A 23,385-nucleotide genomic window follows, 5' to 3' on the forward strand; every position below is an offset into this window, starting at 1 on the left:
TTGTTGTAGGAAAAATAGGAGGGAGCAGGATAGAATATAATAATAATCAAATGGGCGCATCGGAAAAGGCGCCACCAGGCTCCTCGTGATTTTTGGCTCCCATAGATTAACATGGCTTTTCTTCTAACACACTAAACTGTGGGTCATTCAATGGGACTTAACTTCAGTGCACATCTGAGAGGACAACATATGCTTTTCTCCCCCTCCATTAAACCAGTTTGGGGAAGGCATCATGCCTACATCTAAAAAGTGTTTCTAATTCCCCGCCTTCTCGGTTGCTGCCTTCTTTGACGGATTGGATTTTTATACAGGTAGTCCTCGACTTACAACCGTTCGTTTAACAATGGTCTGAAGTTACAACAGCCTCAGAATGGGTACTTTACGGCCTGTAAGGCACTTCCAAGCATCACAAAACGTCATGCGCATGCCCCCCCAAGTCACAAGATCGCACTTTGGGTGCTTGACAATTGGCTTGTATTTACATCCGGTTGCAGCGTCCCACGGTCATGGGATGACGTTTTGCGACATTTTCTGCTGTATTCTGGCAAAAAGTGCCCATTGGGGAAGCTGGATTGGCTTAACAACCACTGTAAAAAATGGTCGTAAAATCAGGTCCGGTCATGTGGTGACTTGACATACGACTGCAGTGATTTACAATGGAAATTCCAGTCCCAATTGTGGTCGTAAGTCGAGGACCACCCACCATCCTTCAAAGACGATTTCTGTGGCAGCTGGTAGATGTGAAGAATGTAAGGCCGATTCACGAAGAAAATATTGCAAAGACAGGAAGGGGGCAACCCTGGAAAATTACAGTGATGGCTTTTTTCTGCTGCAAGTGGCTTGGAAATAAAAATACTGGTGCCTGGTTCCAAGAAATTATTTTATACCTTTGTGAACAGGTCAACAATAAACCTAAGCTTTGTTGTGTTTTAGCAGAGAGCGCAGCGGGACCACAATTATTCTGGGATTGGGTTTTTCAGGATGTTTGGCTTCATGTGCCAGGCAAAATAACCACACTTGAGTTTCTCTTAAAGGAGCACATGCCGAGTTCCAGAGTTGATGCCGGCTGGATCTGCAAAGAAAAGAGACCAGTTGGTGAGAACGGGCGTCGGGAGGGTTTCTGCACCGATTCCCAATTTGTCTCTGCAGAAAATCAAAGGAATTGGTGTGTCCGAGAACTCAAAAGTGCGGCCAAGAAAATGCAGCTTCTCTGGGATCTACCTTCTTATTAAAGCATTTAGAACTCTTGAAAAATAAACTTTGTTTCGTTGCTGTTTCTCGCTTTTCTTTTTTGGGAAGGACTCTGAACATGCCCAGATGCCCTTTTGCCCTCAGCTCACTTCCTCTAAATGAGAAAACTCTCTCTTCTAAGGAAATGTGCTTGGGGATCATTCCATCCATAGCCGTGCCTATTTATTTAAATATTTAAATGAGGAGATGGTTCCTTCCTGCGGGTGCCCTGGACTCAAGGTCATGCCATATCTTGCCTTTGAAAAATCTTGAATTTTTCTTTCAGAAAAATTTGAAAAAAAAATCTGAAAAATTCAGAGACCACTAGAAGGCAGCCAAGGATGGATATTTTCAGTGTATCTTTGCTGCTGTCTAGTGGCCAAACCAATATTTGCAGCCCAGATATTGCAGGAGGAGAGCAGGATTAATTTATGGTAGCCAAAAACCCCAAGGAGTTTGCTAGTCCCTTTTCTGACTAATGCATTTTATTCAAAGGTGTAAACATTCACGAATTGCAATTCTTAAGATGCACAAAGGGCTACCCCATGGTTTCTTGGCAACTTTAAGATATGTGGACTTCAACTCCCAGAATTCCCCAGCTAGCCTCACTCATCTTAAAGTTGCCAAGGTTGAAAAGCACTTATATCCATGGGTGTCCACAGTGGGTGTTTCAGAATTCCCCAACCAGCATGAAGTCCGTACACTTTAAAATTGCCACAGTTGAGAAAGCCTGGGCTAGACTGATGTAGAATTTAAATTGGTGTGAAGGTAGTCCTCAACTTAACAACCACAATTGGGACTGGAATGTCCATTGCTAAGCGAGGTGGTTGAGTCACGCTTGATTTTATGACCCTTTTTGCCAGAGTTGCTAAGTGAATCACCGTGGTCATTAAGCAAATCTGGCTTTCCCTGTTGACTTTGCTTGTTGGAAGCTGGCTGGGAAGGTTGCAAATGGCAATCACATGACCCCAGGTTGCTGCAACCGTTGTAAGTGTGAGCTGGTTGCCAAGCGCCTGAATTTTGTTCATGTGACCATGGGGATGCTATGACGGTCATAAGTGCAAGGACAGGTCGCAAGTCACTTTTTTCAGTGCCATCGTAACTTCAAACGGTTGCTAAATGAATGGTCGTAAGTTGAGGACTACCTGTACATTATCCTACATCAGCCTCACCTCTCCATGTGTCTGAGGAAGGTTGCTGCAGCCCACAAAAATTTATACACTTTTTAATTAAATTTGTGAGTTGGAAAAAGGACTAGCAACCCCTTGGGATTTTTAGCCCAGAGATGTTAGACCTGCTCAAGAGAACAGAGTTAGCAAGTCATCAAAACCAAGAATATTTAACCCTTTCTGGAGCCTGTCACATCCCTGGAAGAGACATCTTTCTCTGAAGGGGGCGCTGTATGAATTCTAATGCCAAAATCTGTGCCCTCCCCACATCACAGACACACTGTATGGATTTGGGCTACATATTCAAGACAAAAAAAAAAAGGAACACCATTTAATTTTGCCAAAAAAGCACCTTCTTGTCCACATCCTTACCAGTTGCACCCAACCTCAGTGTGGCTCACTTGTGGCTTCTGATATCTATAGGATCCGGAGCAAAGCTTCACATCCTGTCCAAGGAAAGGCAGAGAATCATCAGTTTCCATGAAAAAGCGTCTGAAAGACACCGGCCTTCTCCTCTGATGCCTCCACAGGGAAAGAGAAGTCAATTAAATTCAGTGTCTTTCTTTTCTTTTTAAGTTCACACTCCCACTTGTGTTTACCAGGGGTGTCCATGGGATGGGGGTCAAAAAAGTCAAGATGGCAGCCACAGCCATGCAATTGAAGTCCTGCCCCTTTTTCGCACACAGGGCTTTTGTGCAGACATGCCTCTAAAGTACGTTTTAAAAAACGGCAAAATTCACATTTGAATGAGTTTGTTCATGCATAAGTTCCCAAACCATGCAAAAGTGGATAATAATTTCACCTTTAAATGCTTCTCTCTGCTTTTGTACTGAATTAAAGTGGGGAGGGGTGCCATTTTTCATTTGTAGCGCAGGCTCCATAAAATACGATGTCTCCTTTGTGTTAAGCTGAACTTCTGGTGACTTTGCAGACATGTCCTCATCCACCTGAACCAGGCCTCACCCCCACCACCAACCCTGTAGAGATGGTGCTGCACCTGTTGCCAACAGTCAGCCCTTCAAGGTAGCTCCGTCAGGGAACAGACGGAGCAAGGATTCCAGGAAGGCTACTTTATCGTTGTGGGGTATTGTAACAGAATCTTCAAGGCCTGCCAGAATTTTTCTCTGCCCCTTCTCATACCAAAGAGAATCAAGGCCGGGTTACGCTGAGCCTCCTTCTCTCCTCTCTCACCTTTCCCCCTTCCCCAGGACCAAGTTGCCGTTTCTCCTCCCTTAACGGCTCCTGCATTCCTTCTCCAGATGGGGAGGAAGGAGGAAGACGAGAGCCCCAGGAGCGATGTGGGCGAGCCCCTTTCTTGGCCTTGGTGGTATGAGATCTGGGATGTCAGGAGTGTTCCCGGCTGCTATGTTATTTTATGTTATTTTATGTTCTTTTTAATTTGGGTTGTTTTTGCTCTGTTTTTATTCTGCTTTTAATGGTTAGCTACCCAGGGTCATGCATATGAGATGGATGGTTGTATAAATTGAATGAATGAATGAATGACTGGTGTCTCCTGGCTCAAGGAGCAGAATTTGGCAGCTGGTCCAAGCTCAGAGGGAGTAAAAACTCAGGGAACTGGATATTCCCACTTACCCCGTCATCTTTGAAGTCACACGTGGAGAAGTCGAAGCCCTGGTTGGCTGGGCAGATGGTCTCTTTCACGGAGAAGACCAACGGTTGGGGCCCTTCCGCCCAAGGGTCCTGGGGAGGAGGCATTGCCCCAAAGGGGGAGACACCTTTGAAAAACCGATAAAGCTCCAAAAACACCACAGCTAACTTTCTTTGGGTGTGAATTTTACTAGAGCTTCACTTTACAAGGTCTTGTTCGTTTGGAAGAAGTAGTAGCAACCTACCTCACAGGGCTGTTGTACAGCAAATGTACATTTTAGGAACCTGGTCTGGAGGAGAGTTCTCTGGCTATGCTAGGTGGAAATGCTGGGTATTCGTTTCATAGTAATTCGTGGAGCCGGTTGCCTCCCTGTGGTTCTACCCAGAGTCTTTGAGAGTTGGGCAGCATGCAAGTTTAATAGATGACAATGATCATGATGATTCACCATCCATCTGGGCATGCACAGTTGGCTTCCTTTCCATCCTTGGAGCTTTGAACCCCAAACGGCCCAGCCGAAAACAGCCAGGCTCTGCCCCACTGATCTCCCAGGGTGGAAGGCTGGTTTCACACAACATATTCCACCCAGTCAGTTAAAGCGCTAACAGCTGCATGTCCACAATATTTCACGCATTTTCGCCTCTGAGAGTTTTTCCGCAGCTTGCCATATTGGGGGAACTCAGCTTGCTGGGTTCGTCCCAGACTCAGTGTTCTCGGAGAACGCAGAGAATGGGTTGGTTCAATGACCCCGTCATAGGCTTCCCGTATGAGTCACAATGACATCACGAGCATCATCCTATCTCTGCATACCTTGGTTATCCAATGATAGGACATCACATCATGACATCACCGTGTGGGTCTCACGGTAGGTGGGGCCTCCCTTTCCACCCTTGCCCCCTGCAGACACCCACAGATCTACTCGGCTACATTGAGGGAACCCAACCAAGTTCTTGCAGGTCAAAAGCATCACCGGGATGTTTCGTGGATGGGGAAAACCCAGGGGTCTTTCAGTGCGCTGGGTCAGCAGCAGGGAGGGGCCGATGGCCAAGTGGACCAGAAATGTCTCCACCACAACGGGCAGCTCACCCAGTCCGGTTGGGGTTCAGCCCGCAGGAGGCGGTAGAGGAACTTAACCTCTTCCACTTCGTTGTACAGGTTGATAGCCTCTTCAAGGGCTTCCGGGTAGCTCATGGAGATCCTTAAGGAGCCGGCGGTGACCGGGCCAGCGAGAAGGAGCAGGACCCAGAGGCGGTGCATCTTGCAGTCTTCTCAGAGACTTCTGTTTTGGGGGAACAGACAATGAGTCGAGGTAAAGCTTGATGGCCACCCAGCGGTCCCCTTTCCCCACTGGCTGGTGGGCAGCAGAGGACCCTGTCCCGGGTCCTCCTGCAAATCAGCCTTTCCCCTTTTCCAGCCTCACTGTCCTAACTGCCAGGAACCACGCTGAGCCAAGGACTTGTCTCTAGTGTTTTATTGCAGATACATAACAGGAATCCTAACAAACTGAAGAAGCGTGGGAAAAACCCAGCCATATAAACCCCAAAGGTTAAGGCGGTCCCGATCTGTGTCTCTTTGAATGGCTGACCAATTCCTCAGTGCTACGCATGCGCTTGACAGTCTGGGTGGGAGCCCCCTGCTCGCCATCCTGACTCATGACATCACCCTCCCCTCCAGATTCACATTCCATTTCAGCCCCCTCCCCTCCAGAGTCTTGATAAGATTCGCCGTCTGCTTCTAAGGTCCCTTTAGCAGGCTTAGGATGAAGGTGACTCTGGTTCTGTCTGTGGGAAACTCTGCCGGTCTGCTGTCGAAAAACATTGTGCACTGTGTGAGAAAGGTTCTCAGCTGTCCTGCTTCTCCTCCAAACTTCTCTGGTAGACTGCCCTGGGATCTCAGGACTACTGGCGGAGCTGCTGCTGCTGCTGCTGCTGCCAATTGTGGGTTAATCGGCACTGGTTGTTGTAACTGCTGCAGCCTGGCAGCTTGTAATGTGTTGATCTGGAGATCTACTTGGTGGTGTTGCTGCAGGGCTGCTGCCAATTGTTGGATGGCGAGCCGCATTTCTTGGTTTTCTGAAGACATTTCCAATGTCTCTCCTCAAATTCTTGTTCCTCCCTCTTTCGATGGGAGTAGGAGTTTGTTAGGATTGATGTCCTAACAGCCAGGAACCACGCTGAGCCAAGGACTTGTCTCTAGTGTTTTATTGCTTGTACATAACAGGAATCCTAACAAACTGAAGAAGCGTGGGAAAACCCAGCCATATAAACCCCAAAGGTTAAGGCGGTCCCGATCTGTGTCTCTTTGAAGGGCTGCCCAATTCCTCAGTGCTACGCATGCGCTTGACAGTCTGGATGGGAGCCCCCTGCTGGCCATCCTGACTCATGAGACTCACTCAGCTTTGGATGGCCCGACAGCCAGCCTCCTTCCGAGCCGGGCCTTCCAGACGAGTTGGACTACACCTCCCATCATGCCCAGCCCCGCGACTCCTGCCATCTGATATGTCTGGAGGACACCAGTCGGGGGTGGGGATCGGGGATATCGAGGAGCTGCAACAAGGCCCCGAAAAAGAGGGTCGTCCAAACTCAGGGGCAACCTTGAAACATCACATGAAGCTTCCTTAAGCCGGGGGAGGGCTTGGGGGCCCTTCTTATGCAATGCCAGTTGCTTGACCCACTCCTAATGCGCTCCGTCGTCCAGTTCTTTCTGTCCCCGCTGTGTGAAAGCAGGACCTGGCAGGTGCTTTTTTTCTTTCTCTAAAGGCAGGTGCTTCTGTGTTGGCTTGTTGCTTGCGATTGCTGGCTGTTCCCTGACTTTTCCTCCATCTGCAGGGGATGTGGGCAGCCAGATTCCCCCCCCAAAGATTGCTTCTACCAGCTGCCTGCAGTTGCTTCACTTGCTCTCCCCTTTCGTCCCCAATTCACACCCGTCGCCTGCTCTCAGAGAGGGTGGGTTCAGAGGGAGAGGGAGGAAGGGGAAGTAGGGTTCAATGGACCTCCTAACCGGGTGGCCCAGCTTGACTCCAGCTTTAATGCCAAGGAATCATGAGGAGCAACGCGGGGTCCTTTCTGCAACAGGCAATATTGCAAAACTGAACTTCTTCCATGCTTTTGTGCGACGTTGTCTGCCCTTCCAAAAGCCAAGGGTTGTGAGAGATCAAGTCAAAGATCGCTTGGCCCGTGTGGAAAAATAGCTCAGTGGAGAAATCCCGGATATGGAGTGAAGAAGGATGGCGTTCTTAGGGGCTAGGATCTTGAAATCACCCTAAAAAACAGGGTTGCTGCTATGCTATAGTATGGTGTTTCTCAGCCTTGGCAACTTTAAAATGACAGCATGCTGGATGGGGAATTCTGGGAGTTGAAATCCATCCATGCTGGCTGGGGAATTCTGGGAGTTTGGGTTGTGCCCACAGAGATTCAGGCTGTCCTGGGAACACACCGTGATGGATCAGGTGTCTTTGCACTGAAAGCCTGTGAAGAGAGGTGTGTTTGGGCAGTACCTGGCGTTGACTTCCTTGGCAGGGAAAGTGGGGAGAAAACGCACTTGGCAAGGTGCGAGAAATTCCTGCCCTAGTGTAGAACAGGGGGGAGGAGGAAGAAGCAAGAACCCTTACAGGGTAAGATCTCTAGATCAGCCTGTGTCTTGACCTGGCCCTTGTTGCTCCAACCCACTACATTTCCTATGAACTCCCCCCCGCCCCAAATAAAAAGAACATTTGTTTTCACGGGCAAACTGATGTGACCCAGGGCCGTCCCACGTTCCTCTGTCCCTTCGGCCAGGCAGCTGGGCATCCTTCCACATCAGGCCTTTCGATTGCAACCCACCCCCATGTTCTATCTCCTAGGAATGCTTCTGGGACCACGGAGGCGTTCCTAGAAGTAAAGACGCTGCTTTGGAGAAAGCCAGCTTCCCGCTTGATTTTTGTCGTTTAAGGAACCGAGCCTGGTAGACGTGGAAATATAGTCAGGTCGGGCCGTGAGCCTGGTCGACGCAGGCTCATCCCCACACACCTTAACCCCCAAGGGCGCTGCATCGCCCAATCCATGCCTTAAGTCTGAAACCTGGGTCATGTCAGGTCAAGGCCAGCACCCCAAGGCTGCTGGTTCAACGATCCTCATCTGCTAGGCTGAGTAACCTGGTTATAGTCACCCAACACGCCTAACGTGACTAAATGAAGCCACAGTCAGAGCTCTCTGGATTAGGAGGACCGCATCTGGGCAGCAAAGGCTGAATCACCCACTGGGCAGCAGGACAGGGTCCTGAACCCTCCCCCCCTCCACTGGCACCGAGTGAAGCTCTGCAGAGCAGATGAGCGGGACCTGCCCGGCCGCAGGGACACTGCGTGATGGACGCCCCAAGCGGGGCGGGGCAGCACAAGGGGCTGCTCTGCAGAAATGACCCAGGTCAACACATCCGTGCTGTGTGAAGGTAGTCACTGCTTCGCCTACTTTATCTGAAAGCTGGGACGAACCTTGAGCTGATATTGAGCATTTCAACTTGCATTCCTTCCCTTCTCTTCCTTTTTTCCCTCCCCTCCCCTCCCCTCCCCTCCTCCTTCCCTTCCATCTCCTCTCCTCTCCCCCTCCCCCTCCCCCTCCCCTCCCCTTCCCTTGGTGACCTTGGGCCAGCCCCTCTCTCTCAGCCCCAGGAAGGAGGCAATGGCCAACCACTTCTGAAAAACCTGCCAAGAAAACAGCAGGGACTGGTCCAGGCAGCCTCCGAGAATCGGACACGATGGAACGGATTAAAAAAGCCTACAAGGAACTGGCTAGCCACCGCCAAGTGGCAAGTCTAAGCTCTAGAAAAGCAGAGTTACCTGCTGATGTTCCAGATGTCTGTGGAGCCCTGCTGGGAATCTTGGCAATATTTGGGGCTTAAGGAGGTCCACCAGGTGTGTGGGGAGTGTCCTTAAATAAGGATTATTGCCAGCCCTCTTTGCACAGCTCTCTGTGTACTTTTGCCGTGGGCCACGTTTCCAGCTGTCCAAACTGGGGATTGATTTACACAGCTTGGAATGTTGGGAGCTGCCCAACAGGCTCTTGTCCTGGGGAAAAGAGGAGGAGGAAGGAGCGTGAGGCATGTTCACCACCTTGAGTGATTTATAAAAGTAATAATAAAGGCGGGGTGGAAAATAAATAAACAAACAAATAAACAAACAAACAAACAAATAAATAAATAAAGATACTTACATTATTTTTATGGTTGATTTCTAATCAAATATATACTGACCACTAACTGTACAATCTTGGGATTTCCTTTCTCCACATAGATATTATATTTCTGTATCAGTTATTCTTTCCTTTTTTTCTTTTTGCTTGTTCATCTATCATCTATCAATATCTATCTATTGTCTATCTATCTATCATCTATTTATCATCTATCTATCATCTATCTCTCTCTATCTTTCATCTATCTATCTATCTATATTTATCTATTATCTATTTTTATCTATCATCTATTTTTATCTATCACATCTATCTATCATCTATCATCTGTCTATCAGCTATCTCCTCCATCCACCCATCCATCCATCCATCTCTTATCTATCTATCTATCTATCTATCTATCTATCTATCTATCTATCTATCAATCATCTATCATCTATCTATCTATATTTATCTATCATCTATTTTTATCTATCACATCTATCTATCATATATCATCTGTCTATCAGCTATCTCCATCTATCCATCCATCCATCCATCCATCCATCCATCCTTCTATCTCTATCTATCTATCTATCTATCTATCTATCTATCAGCTATCTCTATCTATCTGTCTGTCTGTCTGTCTGTCTATCTTTCGTCATCTATCTATATCTAAAAAGAATCTGGGGATGGGGGAAGGCTGGATGGACAAAAACGCAGAATGGAAGCTGAAAACCAGGTGCGGTATCATCTTGACCAATTGGCTGAATGTTACTAATCCTGATCTGTCAGGCTCCAGTCTACCCACTTTCGTAAAGATGCAAGGAGCTACTCAGGCAGAACCAAATGATTCATCTATGCAATATTCTTACCTTGATGGAGCTCAAGACGGTACCTCGCCTCCAATTTTCCCCACAGCAACAACCCTGCGAGAGGGGGCGTTGGAAAGATACAGAAACCAAAGGCTTGGCTGAACCAGAGCGAATCCATGTTTGAATGGAAATAACCTTTTCTAGTAAGCACGATGGATAGTGAACTTAATGAAGAAAAGGACAAATATTCCACTTAAGAAGCACACACAGTCCATATGAATGCACAGTGGCGTGGAAATACAACAGCCGATTAAAAGAAGGAGGTGCTGAAGGCCAGGGGAAGATCAAAGTAGGACTGATGGGTAAAAAGACCATCAGGATGTGGTCAGATCTCTCCAGGAACAGCTAAACCTCTCCTCAAATGATCTCCTCCATTGCAACCACATTCCATGAGAAATCTGATGAGAACCAGCTGGTCCAGGGCCAACGCTTTTAGGTTATAAAATAGGAAGCGAAGAGATGCTCTGTGGATAAGCCAGGAGAAGTTTACATTGGTTGGGGAAATCATGCTGATCGGGGGGCAGGGGGGGGCTCTAATTCACTGTTTCTCAACCTCGGCCACTTTAAGCTGGGTGGACTTCAACTCCCAGAATTCCCCAGCCAGCATGGCTGGCTGGGGAATTCTGGGAGTTGAAGTCCACCCAGCTTAAAGTGGCCGAGGTTGGGAAACACTGCTCAAATTAGTTGTGCTGGAACTGAGAAATGCCTGAAAGGAGGCCTGTATTCAACCTCTGACTCCAGAAACTTTTACTCATGGAGCTGTGTAATGTTTCCTTGGCTGGGGACCCAGATGCTGAGAAAGAAGAAAGAATATTCTTTGTTTTCCTAAGTGACCCAAACTTTCCCAGGCAATTTCTGGGGCCATGAAGCCGGGTCTCCTCGGGCCCAGTCCTACAAGCCCGGTTAATTTGGTTAGGTTAACAGCATATAGGGTTAACTCCCTAACCGAGTTAGACCCATTGCGCAAAAGCCATTCCTTTCCTTCCCTGACCTGCCCGCTTGAACTTCTGCTTTGCAGATGAACACAAAGAGGGAGTTTTTCAATCTTTCCCTGCTAAGATAAGAGGGAAGGCTTCAGTCTTGAGGTTGTGCCAGCAGAGATTCAGGCTTCCCCTGGGAACATACCCAAATGGGTCTGGAGACTTTAGACTAAAAGCCTATTATGAAAGGGTTGTTTGTGCAGAACCTGGTGTTGACTTTGTTGGCAGGGAAAGTGGGTAGAAGTGTGGTTGGGCAATCTGGGAGGACTTCCTGCCCCTGTTTAGAAGTGTAGAAAGGAGGGAAGGGAAGAAAGGGGAGCCCTTATGGGAGGAAGGTCTTTAGGTGGGCCTAAACCTTGGTGTTATCGCTCCAACCCATTAAATTTCCTATGAATCTTCTGCCTCCACTCTGCTGAAAAGAACATCTGCATTTGTTTCCATGTGCAAAATGGGAAGCTTGCCTGCTCTCTGTTCTGGCCCACCAGGGCCCTCCAGGTCTTTCCATCCTTTCGCTGGGCAGCTGGGCATCCTTTCAGACAAGACCCAGGGTCTGCTGTCCATCCCCAGGTCTTGCTTCCTAGGGGGGAATACTCAGTCCTCCAAGTTTCGCCCAAAGAGATTCAGGCTGCCCCTGGGAACACACCTTGATGGATCAGTAAACTTTGCACCCAAAGACTCATACCAAAGTTTTGTCCGAACAAAGATCAGCCTTACGTGTCAGGTCCCTGCCCAAGCGATGTGTGCTGTACACAGTGTTGACTTCACTGGCATGGAAAGTGGGTAGAAAATGGGTTTGGTCATCAGCCAGAATCTTCTGGCCCTGCCAGAGTTTGGCGCTCCGGTTTCAAGGTGGAAGGAAGGAAGGAAGGAAGGAAGGAAGGAAGGAAGGAAGGAAGGAAGATTGTGTCCTTAATGGATTGTATCTAGATAACTGGCATCTTGGCATCACAGGCAGGTGGGACATTTGGATCCTGCTGCTTCCTCCCAGCCCTTGGGTTTCCCTCCACTGTGTGTGTTTCGAGACCGTTGTGGAGCTAAACCGGCGTGTTTCAACCTTGGCCGCTTTAAGATGGGTGGACCAACTCCCAGAATTCCCCAGCCAGCATGTCTGGACTTCAACTCCCAGAATTCCCCAGCTAGCATGGCTGACTGGGGAATTCTGGGAGTTGAAGGCCGTACATCTTCAAGTGGCCAAGGTTGAAAAATACTGATCTGTATCCATGGGTGTCCACCGTGGGATGGACATGGGGCAGGGGCAAGGCCACACATGACCTCACGAACATCATGATGCTGTTGTACAAACGACGTTATGTAATCAGCACCTATTTCTATCATTTGCATAACAATGTCGTAACATATGTCCTCATAGGGCCAGACCCCAGTGGGAAAAACCCCTGGGCTTGAGCACATGGATGGCTCAGCACTTAGTTTGTTTCTTTGCAAGTTTTTTCCAGAAAAAGGAATCTGATCTATTCTTGGCTATAAATGAAGTGGTGATTAACGGCACAGGTATGCACTCAGGAGCTCATGGTGTTTCCAGAGGTTAAAACAAATGGCTTGTACTTGGCACATCGAAGGTCCCACATCTATTATAATAATAATAGATTAATCCAGGAACCATACGTTGGGAATGGCAACCACCCTCCATCTTAGGGCTCAGGTGTCTTTCTCTGATCCCCCTGGGACCTTTGACATGCAAAGTAATAAGCTAATAATAGCTATTATTGATGTCTATCCAGAAGCAGGAACTGTGGTTGCTTGTTACTGATGGTGGAATGTGGCGGGGGTGGGATGGAATAGAGCAGGGTTCCTCAACCTTTGCTTTGCTGGCTGGGGAATTCTGGGAGTTGAAGTCCGCACAGCTTAGAATGGCCAAGGTTGAGGAACCCTGGAATAGGGAGTTTCCTCCAGCTTTGATCAATCCCCTCTTCCCCACTGGCTGGTTACAGGGATCTTTACTGCTCTGCCAGAGGTTGTGGGCAGTCTGGGAGAGGAGCGCAAGACTTAAACCAGTGTTTCTCAAACTTGGCCACTGTAAGAAGTCAGACTTCAACTCCCAGAATTCCCCAGGCAGCCAAGTTTGAGAAACACTGACTTAAACAATCAAGAAATGGAGGAGGGATCTGTTGGGAGCTTCTCTCATAAACGTTGACTAAGTCCTGGTGGTGAGAAACTGGGGAAGGAAGGATTCATCACAGTGGTCATGGTTGAATTGTTGGAAGACCTGAAGGACCAGGCTGGGGACAGATCCTGACGGAGAAAAGCTATCAACGTGGTGGCTAAAAGTCAACAATGACTTGATGGCACATAATCAATCAATCAGAGCAAGTTGGGACGGGCCCCAGGTGGATGTTGTGGTTAGTAGGTGGGTGGGTCATAGCCTCATGCTGGCTTAGGGAGATGGCACTTTGTCAGCAGGTCTGGATTCAGACATAAAACAATTAAACTCTGCAGTTTTCTTCATCTTCTTTTATCGGCCAAGAGATGTCAGGGGCTGCACAGTGTCATGTTCACTGTTTCAATGTGCACTGTACATCGTAACGTTTCCCATGCCGTGGCGCTGACGCGCGTTTCTGTTTGGGAGGGAGCTGCTGTGAAACCTTGTGCCAAGCTCTGTATCTGTGTTCATTTCAATGGAATGTGTTTCGGTTATGTGCTCGGCTCAAGGACTTTTCCCGCAGACCATCAGAAGCCGTTGGGAACACCTGGGATTGTGAGCCTGGGAAGAGTCTACGGGGGGAGGGATCTCGTTTGCACCGAGGGTTTTTAGTTTGCATTTGGCGTGCTTTTATCATTCTCAGCTTTCTCTGTGATCCTGCATACTATTCTTTAATAAATCAGATATCTTTGCATTCCTGCTCATGAGTCTGATGGTGTTTTAGGATAGGCAACCATTACACACAGTCTTTCAGAAATGGAAAAACTGCTGGCAATCCATTTAGGCAGGAAACAGTAGAAGAGGGAATTAGAAAGGATAGGAAAAGTTTCCCCCAAATCGAGATAAAGCCTAGCAAAGAAATTGGGGGATAAAAGGAAAAGAAATTTTAAAACTGTTGAGAAAGATGGCAAGCAACCAACAGGAAAAGAGAAGGAATTCCTGAAAGGGATGGGCAAATCTATTTCACTTTCAACAAGAGTCGCATTTTGCAAAGAAGAGACTCGCCCTGCCTCATTTGAGCATTTATTTCCATTTTTAAAAAGCTGCATGATGTATATTTATGCAATTTCATTCAAACCGTTTCCCGAACAGGTCTCTTCTGAACGCCACAGCACATCCCTCGCCCTCCCCACCTGAATACAGAGTCTCCAATATCTGGCCATTTGCACACAGTACACACTCCTGGCTTGACGAATCGCAGCACAAAAAGGGGGGGGGATGTGAAAGAAGGCTGGGGATTCTAATTGCGCAATCGCAAGAGTTTAGAAAGCCTCAACCTGGTCAAGTAGGTCTAAGAGGGAAAAGCAAAGCTTAAAAATTGGGGAATTGCTATCTTTTTCTGCAAATGTTGTTCAAAGGTCTGAGGCCGGACCCTTCTCAATCATATCTTAGATGGGGATGGTGGCACCGATGACAACCCTGTATTTCTTGAAGAATTTCTTAAAGCCGTTCTTGATCTTCCGGAAAAATTTCTTGAATCTCTTCACGCGTTTGGGCTGATGCTGGAGAGACAGAAAAGGACCGTCTCTCGTCAGGCCTCGTTCCCCAACAGGTGGCCCGTGGGCCATTCAACCCCTTCCGGTTTCTCCTTCCCACCCAGGCGCTCGGGTGCAGCATTGGCATTTCTGGAGAGCAAAGGGTGCGTATTTTCTACCCTTCGGGGGTCGGGCTTAAAGGCAAAACTCATTCATTACAGACCTTATTTGGGAAATGCAGATTTAAAATGGCATTGCTGAGAAGCATTGGGAGGGCAAGAAGGAGATTCTGCCCCTTCTGGGGTGGGGGAGGGGGTGGATGTGATTTTAGCTCCCGGGATTGAGTGACTGTGTCTTTCCTCAGTCTGCATCCCAGGAGACCATCTGTCTCCAAACTCTAAACTCTCAGGCACGCGGGCACTGAGAAGTGGCATGAGGATTCCCTCCCCAGAGCCCTGAAGGCGAAGGAAGGGAAATACCGACCGAGGGCTTTCCAGAAATTACTTCATTACATTCCCAGCATATCTCAGCACGGGCAGGTTCCTGACTCAGGAGGAACCAAAGCTTGGGAGATGCCGTTTATGCGGACTTTCCTCTCCAGCACGCGTAGCAAATGGAGGACCACAGCTGGGCTGGCATCCCTCTCGCCCGGCCAATGGTTCAACCCCCCTTCTAGGCTGTGAGCTCATCACAGGAGGCCCAGCCACCCCCCACCTCCTTACCTTCTCCTCCTCCTCCTTCTCCTCCACCTTTCCCCCCACGGTTTCACAGGTGAGGACAGCCACTGGGGGCCTTTCCTCAAGGAAATAGTAGCCCGAGCATTCCTTGACCAGCTGCAGAGAGAAGAAAGCCGGCTGAGAATCAGGCCCTCCCCCGGAACGGGCCAGACGGGTGCCACCACTCCCTTTGCCGTGGCAGAAATCTTGGATCAGTCCCTGGCATTGCTTCAACCATGCTCCTCCAGGGCAACATTAGACAAGCTAAGCCGGGTCAGCCTCGGTCCCTCCACGTGCACTTTAGGGGGACAGGAAACGGTGGCTTCCAGGGCCGTTGAAGGGTTAAAGCGTAGGGCCCCTTCTCTGTCCGTGGCGCTGGGCCCAGGAGTTGGTCTGGAGAGCCTGGGGGAAGCGTGCCTCTCAAGACGAAGAAGGAAGGAGAGAGGCGGTTTTCTTCAGCCCAGGCGGGGTGGAAAGCCAGTTTCATGTCTGCCAAGTGACGCCTGACAGAAGTGCCAGGGCCCCGTCCCCATCTAGGACATGGTGCTGGCCCAGGCGGCCACTGACCACTCACCCCGTCGTCCTTGAAGTCACATTCACCCTCGGCCTGTTCGTCTTCCACCAGGCACACCGTCTCTTTGATGGTGAAGTTCAGCTCTTGAACGCCCTCAGAAGTGGGGTCCTGAAACGGGACGTGGCCAAGCAGAGCGGTTAGTCTGGAGACCCCTGCACTGTCTCCCGCTCTACCGTGGAGTCATGTCTGAATGAACCTCGAGGTATCCCCTGAATGTTGCTGAAGAGCAGAGCCCGTGCGGGTCCCAGATGTTGTGGGTCCGATGCCCCTCAGCCCCCTTCCCCACGCTGGGAGAACGGAGTGGGTGGATCTCCCTTCACAACCAGCTCACAAGCAGCCCCAGAGCTGCGTCCCAACAGGGATGTGTCTGTTCTACGAGGGCTCCAAACGGGCAGGATCGAGTCCACCACGGGCCGGAAGTAACTCCCCCAACTCAGAAGAGCTGAGCTTTTAGCCTTGCTGGGGAAGACAATAATATCGTACCCGAATGGAGTTCCCAAAGCCCTTTTCTGTGGGGTGCAGGAAGATTGTTTTGCAAGAATGCCCAACCCCGCCCGGAGCATATGGGACACCCCACGTCCCCGTTTGGTTCCCAGCTCTCCTGCATCTTGTATGTTCTTTGGGACGAGAGACCTCATTTTGGGCGTAGTGGGGAGGTGCCGGACTAGGAGCAGTCTCGGTTCTGGCCCCTGCGCGGCCATAGGAGCGCCCGGGGGGTCTTTGGCCGCTCCTCTCTCCCTGCCCAGCCCACTCCACTAGAGGGGAAGGATGGAGGAAGGAAAGCTACCTTTGCTCCCGTGAGCTTCTGGGGGGAAGGTGGGCTGTCCTCATCCTCCTCTCCATCATCCTTATCATCCACCTCTCCATCATCCTCCTCTTCCTCCTCCTCTCCATCATCCTCATCCTTATGATCTGCATCATTTCCATCCTCCTCATCTTCATCTCCCTCCTCATCTCCCTCCTCCTCCTCCTCCTCCTCCTCCTCCTCTTCTTCCTAGGCCACATCATGCCCTGCCAGGTCCAGTGGACTCACCCATTCGGGCTGGGGGGCAGCCTCCAGGAGCCGAAAGAGGGCGTCTTCCCCTGCTTTCTCGTTGTAGAGCTCCACTCCAAACCCCACGGCCTCTTCATAGGTCAGCGGTTTGTGTGGTGGTGGGGAGGGCCCAGAGGCTGAGACGGCCCCGACCACCAGCAGGATCCTCCAGAAGCCCCCTTCCATGGCTGGCTGCGGCGCTCTGGGTGGCAGGAGCTGATGTGGCCCCAGGACCTTGACGCCTGCTTTTATGCGCTGATGCTCGGGTCATCTGCCTGCTGGCTGCTGGCCAGGGGTTTTCCCCGCTGAATTCTACTGGGATGTCCCTGCAGAACAGACCCTCCTTTCTTGGGAAGGGGGTAGAGGCAAAACAGGGCTCCCGTGCCAAGAAGGAACTCATTTGCTCAGGTGGGAAACTGAAGGACAAGGAAGCAGATCGACACAAGGAAGTTTTGGTCGGGACCCATGCAGGGTGGCTGATGCAGATGATAACCATCTCCTTTTTCTCAGTTCAGAAGGGCCAGGGATCAGTGCCAAGGCGCCACTTCGGGTCAGGAGAGCATTCTTCCTCCTTAAATAACCTTGCGTGGGATCGTCCACCTTTGGCACACTGCGCAGTGCCTGTGGACGATCCCACGCTAACACCACGCCCTTGCTCTCCTCCGCTGCTCCACTCACTTCAGCCATTGAGAGCCCCATTCCTCATCTTCCCCTCTGGAGTCTTCAGACTTTGTCACTGTCCTAAATTCTCACTGGGAGCCGTCTGAAGTCCGTGGCGCTGCCTGCCTGAAACGTGGCAGCTTTAAGGCGTGTGGACTTCCACTGGGGGGTCTTCAAGCTGCCAGGTTGGAGAAACACTGCTGTGGAGGCTTCTCTGAGTAAAACTCAGCAAAGCCTCTTTGGGGTCCAGCTCAGCTCCTGGTCATCGTAGCAGCAACACTGAAGGGCCGTTTCTTCTCCTGCGATGTCCTTTCGACGTCTCTCTAGTGGGGCCCTTCTCAACCTTTTGACCCTGGAGGGACCCTCGAAATATGTTCCAGGCCTCAGGGAACCCCTGCACCTTCAGCCTCAAACATAGGCCAGAAGTTACAAAATTATTATAAAAGTTGTTTGTTTATCTTTATTAAATAAATGTTGGGCTGTTTTCCTACCATTGTCTGGTTAAGTGGGGCATTTGTTTATGAAGTGCTGTTGTTGTTAGTTCCCATCGAGTCGTATGTGGCCCAGGGCGACCCCAGGTTTAACAGAGCGAAATGCTGTTTGGTCTTGCGCCACGTGCCCGGCTGTTCCAGTGTTGGCACCCATTGTTGCTACGATTGCGTCAATCCATCGCATCGAAGGTCCTCCTCTTTTCCGCCAGCCCTCGACTTTGCCAGACCTGATGCCCTTTCCAAGCGATCGGTCTTTCCAGACGATGTGCCCAAAGCATGAGAGTCTCAGCCTAGTCAGCTTCGCCTCTAGGGAAGATTCTGGGTGTATTTCTTCTAAAACTGATTTGTTTGTTCTCCGGCAGCCCATGGTATTTTCAGTCATCTTCGCCAACACCACAGTTGGAATGCATCAATCCTTCTTCTCTCTTCCTTTTTTAATGCCCAACCTTCACAGGCATATGTGGCAATTTAGAAGCCCATGGCGTGAGTCAGATGCACCTTTGAATGAAGTAATTTTGGGTAATTATTACTTCCAGGATACTGTCCAAGTTGGTATGTGCTCCCAGCTCCCAGTCATCTCTGTTGGTGGTCTTGAAGTCAGGGTTTTGTGGCATTTTTACATAATGACCAGTTGTCTTCTGACCTCAGAGATCAATGGATTGATTGATCACCCACATTTTTACCCCACCACAAGCCAGACACTCTCAGTGGCTTATGTAGAATATTTTTGTTGTTTATATCGAACCAAATAAAATACCCACAAAAATACAATGAAACACCACCACCCCGACAAAACTAGAAACAATAAAAATAGTAAATAAAGATGGCTTAATCAAATCAGGATCAAGACCCCACCTTTCTTATCAACCATTCCTAAGTACAGCATAGAAAAGGGCCAGCCAAGTTCTGCAGAGGGGCAGAGATTTTTACAAGTAGATAACAAAAAAATAAATTAAAATTTGGGACTATCTGGGAAAGGTGTTACTTTAATTTTTGGAACTGCTTTGCTGAAGTGACCAGCCTTCCCACCTTCTGGAGCTGACCTAAATGTGTGAAAGGTTGTCGGCTGATATTCAGTGTTTTTCAACCTTGGCAACTTTAAGACATGCGGACTTCAACTCCCAGAATTCCCCAGCCAGCATGCCTGGACTTCAACTCCCAGAATACCACTTTGACCTTAAACAGAAAGAATAGACAGTGTCTATCCCATTAAACCAGTGTTTTTCAACCTTGGCAAATTTAAGATGTATTGACTTCAACTCCCAGAATTCCCCAGCCAGCATGCAGCTGAAGTTTTAATGCTGAATAATAATAATAATAATAATAATAATTTTATCCTATCTATCTATCTATCATCCATCCATCCATCCATCCATCTCAAGATGGCGAACATCCCTAATCCTCCTGCCTCCTATTTTTCCCCACTACGACCACCCTGTGAGGTGGGCTGGGCTGAGAGAGAGGGACTGGCCCAAAGTCATCCCCTCCTGGTTTCTAGGCCATCCCCTTCACCAGTGCACCAAACCACCTGGAACAGAAAACCGGCAAAGGAAGGCTTTTAAAAATTCTCTCCCGACCCCTATTTCTTCATCTCCTCCATCACCAGAGATTAGAAATGCACTTCCAAGGAACAGAAGGAATTTTTACAAGGGGTTGAATCAGACTAGATTAAATCTTCAAAGGTGGGGGTTTCTGGGCTGTGCACAGGAAGGTGGCCAAAAACCAAGGGAGGGGCTCCAACTGCCACGTCCCAGCTTCACCCTTTTTTCACATGAAGGAAAAACGATGGGACTTTGCCTGCCCCATTGCAGCTGCCCTGCTGCTGTTTGGACCCTCCGCAGACACCCTGGCTGGGATTCATTCCAAATTCCCCAAAGATTAAGAGGCAATGGGGACCCCAGCCAAGACCCCCACTCCCGTAAATGGGAAACACAGCATTAATTTGAAAGCCAGGATCCTCCCTTTTCCCAGAGCAGTTGTGCACATCTCTCCACTTTTGCCCGGAACAATTTCCCTCAGAAGGCTTGGCTCCCTGGCCCCTTCAAACTGACGCCACTGTGGGGGAAAGTTGGGAGGTGCTTAAAAGAAAGGAACGTTGGCCGGCTGATGCTAATCCATGAACTCCCTGCTCATCCACCTGAGAGGCCGGGCTAGCCTGAGTTGGGAAGCTAAGCAAAGCTTGGCCTGGTGGGTACTTGGATGGGAGACACCAAGCCTGGAAGCTGGACCGGGAAGCCAAAAAGCACCCTGGGAGGCCATGGCAAACCATGGCCATGTGGCTCCCACAAAAACTTCAGGGGCAGGTCCTTATGGTTAGGAGGAGCCCACAAAGCTGTCCTTTGTCACTCTCACAACAGAGGGCAGCTTCTAGACAGCCTTGGTTGACCTCAAAGAGCTCAGTGGGGTGGACAGGAGTCCCAAGGGATGTCCCAAGGCTGTGGCTAGACTGGCAGTTGAAAAAACATCCTGCAAGGTGGCCCTGTCAAACCAGTATGGGGCTGTTCCCAGAAACCCCCTGGAGATAGTCATGAAGTCACCAAAGGTTGCCCTCATCCGGAAAGAAACCCGTCTCTCCCATCAGCAGGGCTTCACTCAGGGAAAAAAAGAAGCCTTCAGCAGCTTTTGCCCAAAGGACCTTTTATTATGCAATGTGGAACATATCAAAACGAGAGGTAAAAGAGAAGGGGTGTAATTCGTAAGCAGCAGCCATGGCTTCCAAATTGGAGCTGCCAGGCATCTCTGGAGTGCAGCTGCAGCAGCAACACTGGCCCCCGGTTGGAAGGGCCTTTTCCCCGCTTTTCATCCCTGGAAGGCCAGTGCAATGCCCACTCAGTGTTGCTTCAGGAAGCGTCCCACTTTCCTCCTGAATCTTCTCCAGCGACTTCTGGTGATCCGGTTCAGCTAAATCAAGAAGACTCGTTAATTCAACCCTTCAGGCCATCTCCTCAATCTCAATGGAGTAGCCACCACAGACCAGGGGTCTCAACCAGTCTTTTCCAAAGTGGGGAGCTCTGAAGGGCCCGCCCAGCATTTGGTCTCCCTGGCATAAAATGTGTATTCCATCCCCCCGCCACACACACACGCACTGGCCCGGTCCCCCAACGCCGCCGGCCGGTTCTCACGGCGGAAGAAGGCAGAAGGCCCGAAAATACCTCCTGGTCGATGTCCTCGCACTGGACGCTGACAGTCGGGGGGTCTGGCTGCCCGGAGTAGATGCCGGAGCAGTCCTGGTCCACCTGCCCCGGGCAAGGAAAGGGCGGTCAGCCGCGGAGGACGCCTGAGCGGAGCCGCGCGAAGAGGGAGCGGCCCTCCCCGGGCAAAGGGGGCCTCTACGCGGCGGCCGAACCCCGAACGAGCCACCCCGGTCGCTCGGGGCCCGGTGTCTGTGTTCACACGCCACGCGCAAGCCGTTTGCCGGCGAAAAGCCTTGCGGTCGCACGCGCGTGAAATGCCCCGCTTCGTTTCCGTGCTCTTCGCGGCCCTTCCTGAGCGAGCACCTCCTGCCCACCCCGGAACGCGAGGAAAGCGGGTTCCCCGGCTGACCACCTGGCGCAGGTCGGTCGGTCTGGCTGTAGGCAGTCTGGCTGCTCTTTGGAGAGAAAGCGAGGCTGGGCCAGGACGGCCGAGGCTCCCCTCTCCCGCGTCTAATTCGGATTATAATCATTCTCCTGGCCGGCTGGCTGGGGAATTCTGGGAGTTGAAGTCCGTGCAGCTTGAAGTGGCTAAGGCTGACCGGCGCTGCTTCCCGGGGAGCAAGGGGGCGGCGCTGGCGGAGACCCCCACCCGCAGAGCAGGGGAGGCGGGGGAGCGTGGCCCGGACCCCCAGCCCTGCCCACCCCCCCGGACCCGAAGGGGGAGGATCGACGCTTTCCTTGCGGATCGGCCGCCGGCAGGACCCGGCCGGCTGGCGACCCCCGAGAGGCTCCCCCGACGCTGCCGGGCCCACCGCCCGGGGCCAGGAAGGAAGGAGCCGGCGCGAAGGGGACCCGCGGGGCGGCTCACCCCGTCTTCCTTGAACTCGCACTGGGAGAGGTTGGCGCGCTGCGCGGCCGGGCAGACCGTCTCCTTGATGGTGAACTTCAGCCCCTGCGCGGCTCTGCCGGTCGGATCCTGCGCGGAGGCACAAAGCGGGGGAGGAAGAAGCGGCGGAGACAATGGGAGCGGGACCCCCCCCTTGCGCAGCCCCGGGCGCTCCGGGACCGCCGCAGCCCCGCCACGGCTCCTTTGCCGGGGGCGGCGTCCCCCCTCCCTCCCTCCCTCCCCAGACGTCTGGCCGGGGTTTTTCCCGGCACTGGGGGGGATGCCAACAGTGGGTCTCCTTGCAGCCCAGGAAACAGCTCAAATGGTTCCTGACAAGGGTGGGGCGGCTTCCCGGCAGCCCTGCGCCCCGAGGTGCAGCTCCCTCCTCTCGCGCGGCCCCTCCGCGCCTTTGGCGCGGGAAACGCCCTCCTGCGCCGCTCTGCACGACAGACCGGTGTGGGTCTCTCCCGCCGTTCGCTCGTTCGTTCGTTCCTTCGGGAGCCACAGCCGCCCGCGAAGCGCGCGCTCCGCCCGTTTCCCCCGGGCAGTAACAACAACCTGGCCAGGGAGGCCGGGCAGAGGGGAGGATTGGCCCGAAGTCCCCCCCGGAGCTTCCTTGGGGAAAGTCTGGATCTTAGGAGGAATTAAGTCAAGGGGAGAGGGTGGGGGTAATATCAGTGCTGCCTGTTCTGAGTATCTACTCTCTCGTTCCCAACTTCAGATAAGTTACTTCAGATAAGTTATGTGGTTGCGACCGAACCAAGCGCAACACGTGGGCTTGTGAGCAGGAGGCCCTGGGTTCAGATGCTGTCCCAGCTTCAGACCCATCCAGCCCCTCTAAAGGCCAACCCTCATCCTCAGCGCAAGAGCCCTTCGCGCTGGCCGACCTTGCGGATTCTGGGTGTTGCGGGGAGTCCCAGAATCCTTACCCAGTCCGGCTGCGCTTCGGCCTCCAGCAGGCGGAAGGCAAAGGAGGAGTTTGCCTGCTGGTTGTAAAGGTCTACCGCCGAGGTGATGGCTTGCTGGTGGGTGATGAGACCCGCCGGGCGCGCTGCGGAGACCATGCCCAAGACCAGGAGCGCTGCCCAGGCACCCTTCATCTTCCCCCACTCTCTCTTCCAAGGGGGAGTGAGTCCCTCCGGCACCGCCTGGAGATGCCCCTCGGGAGTGCTGCATTTATAGCCCGTCTCCCCGGGGGCTTCCTGTCTGGGAGGCCAACAGGTGGCTGCCACCCGCTCCTGGCCCAGGAAATGCCCG

General features: G+C 51.2%; 2 protein-coding genes across 2 annotated transcripts; both read right to left on the bottom strand.

The window, feature by feature from the left end:
- Positions 1 to 991: 991 nt before the first annotated feature.
- LOC134496127 (batroxicidin-like) lies at positions 992 to 5,276 on the bottom strand. The gene is made up of 3 exons (XM_063301883.1): positions 5,092 to 5,276; positions 3,993 to 4,100; positions 992 to 1,072 (listed from the first exon to the last, which is right to left on the bottom strand). The coding sequence occupies exons 1-3, from the start codon at positions 5,260 to 5,262 to the stop codon at positions 992 to 994; spliced, it is 360 nt and encodes a 119-aa protein (XP_063157953.1). The 5' UTR covers positions 5,263 to 5,276.
- Positions 5,277 to 14,080: 8,804 nt separating this feature from the next.
- On the bottom strand, positions 14,081 to 23,228 carry LOC134496128 (uncharacterized). Its single transcript, XM_063301884.1, has 8 exons — positions 23,058 to 23,228; positions 22,111 to 22,218; positions 21,195 to 21,344; positions 20,103 to 20,163; positions 16,958 to 17,199; positions 15,925 to 16,032; positions 15,357 to 15,467; positions 14,081 to 14,661 (listed from the first exon to the last, which is right to left on the bottom strand). The coding sequence occupies exons 1-8, from the start codon at positions 23,226 to 23,228 to the stop codon at positions 14,548 to 14,550; spliced, it is 1,065 nt and encodes a 354-aa protein (XP_063157954.1). The 3' UTR covers positions 14,081 to 14,547.
- Between the last annotated feature and the right edge of the window lie 157 nt (positions 23,229 to 23,385).

The sequence above is a fragment of the Candoia aspera genome, chromosome 4 (assembly GCF_035149785.1).
Source record: "Candoia aspera isolate rCanAsp1 chromosome 4, rCanAsp1.hap2, whole genome shotgun sequence".
Taxonomy (NCBI): domain Eukaryota; kingdom Metazoa; phylum Chordata; class Lepidosauria; order Squamata; family Boidae; genus Candoia; species Candoia aspera.

What these genes read in the sequence shown, in the direction of transcription:
- LOC134496127 (XM_063301883.1), bottom strand. Translation starts at nt 5,262, where the DNA reads ATGCACCGCCTCTGGGTCCTGCTCCTTCTCGCTGGCCCGGTCACCGCC. An exon ending in CTGAACCCCAACCGGACTGG is followed by an intron (nt 4,101 to 5,091) that starts GTGAGCTGCCCG and finishes CCTCCTCCCCAG; the next exon opens with GACCCTTGGGCGGAAGGGCC. An exon ending in GTGACTTCAAAGATGACGGG is followed by an intron (nt 1,073 to 3,992) that starts GTAAGTGGGAAT and finishes TTTTCTTTGCAG; the next exon opens with ATCCAGCCGGCATCAACTCT.
- LOC134496128 (XM_063301884.1), bottom strand. Translation starts at nt 23,228, where the DNA reads ATGAAGGGTGCCTGGGCAGCGCTCCTGGTCTTGGGCATGGTCTCCGCA. An exon ending in CCGAAGCGCAGCCGGACTGG is followed by an intron (nt 22,219 to 23,057) that starts GTAAGGATTCTG and finishes GCCTCCGCGCAG; the next exon opens with GATCCGACCGGCAGAGCCGC. An exon ending in CTGCCCCCCAGCCCGAATGG is followed by an intron (nt 16,033 to 16,957) that starts GTGAGTCCACTG and finishes GTCCCGTTTCAG; the next exon opens with GACCCCACTTCTGAGGGCGT.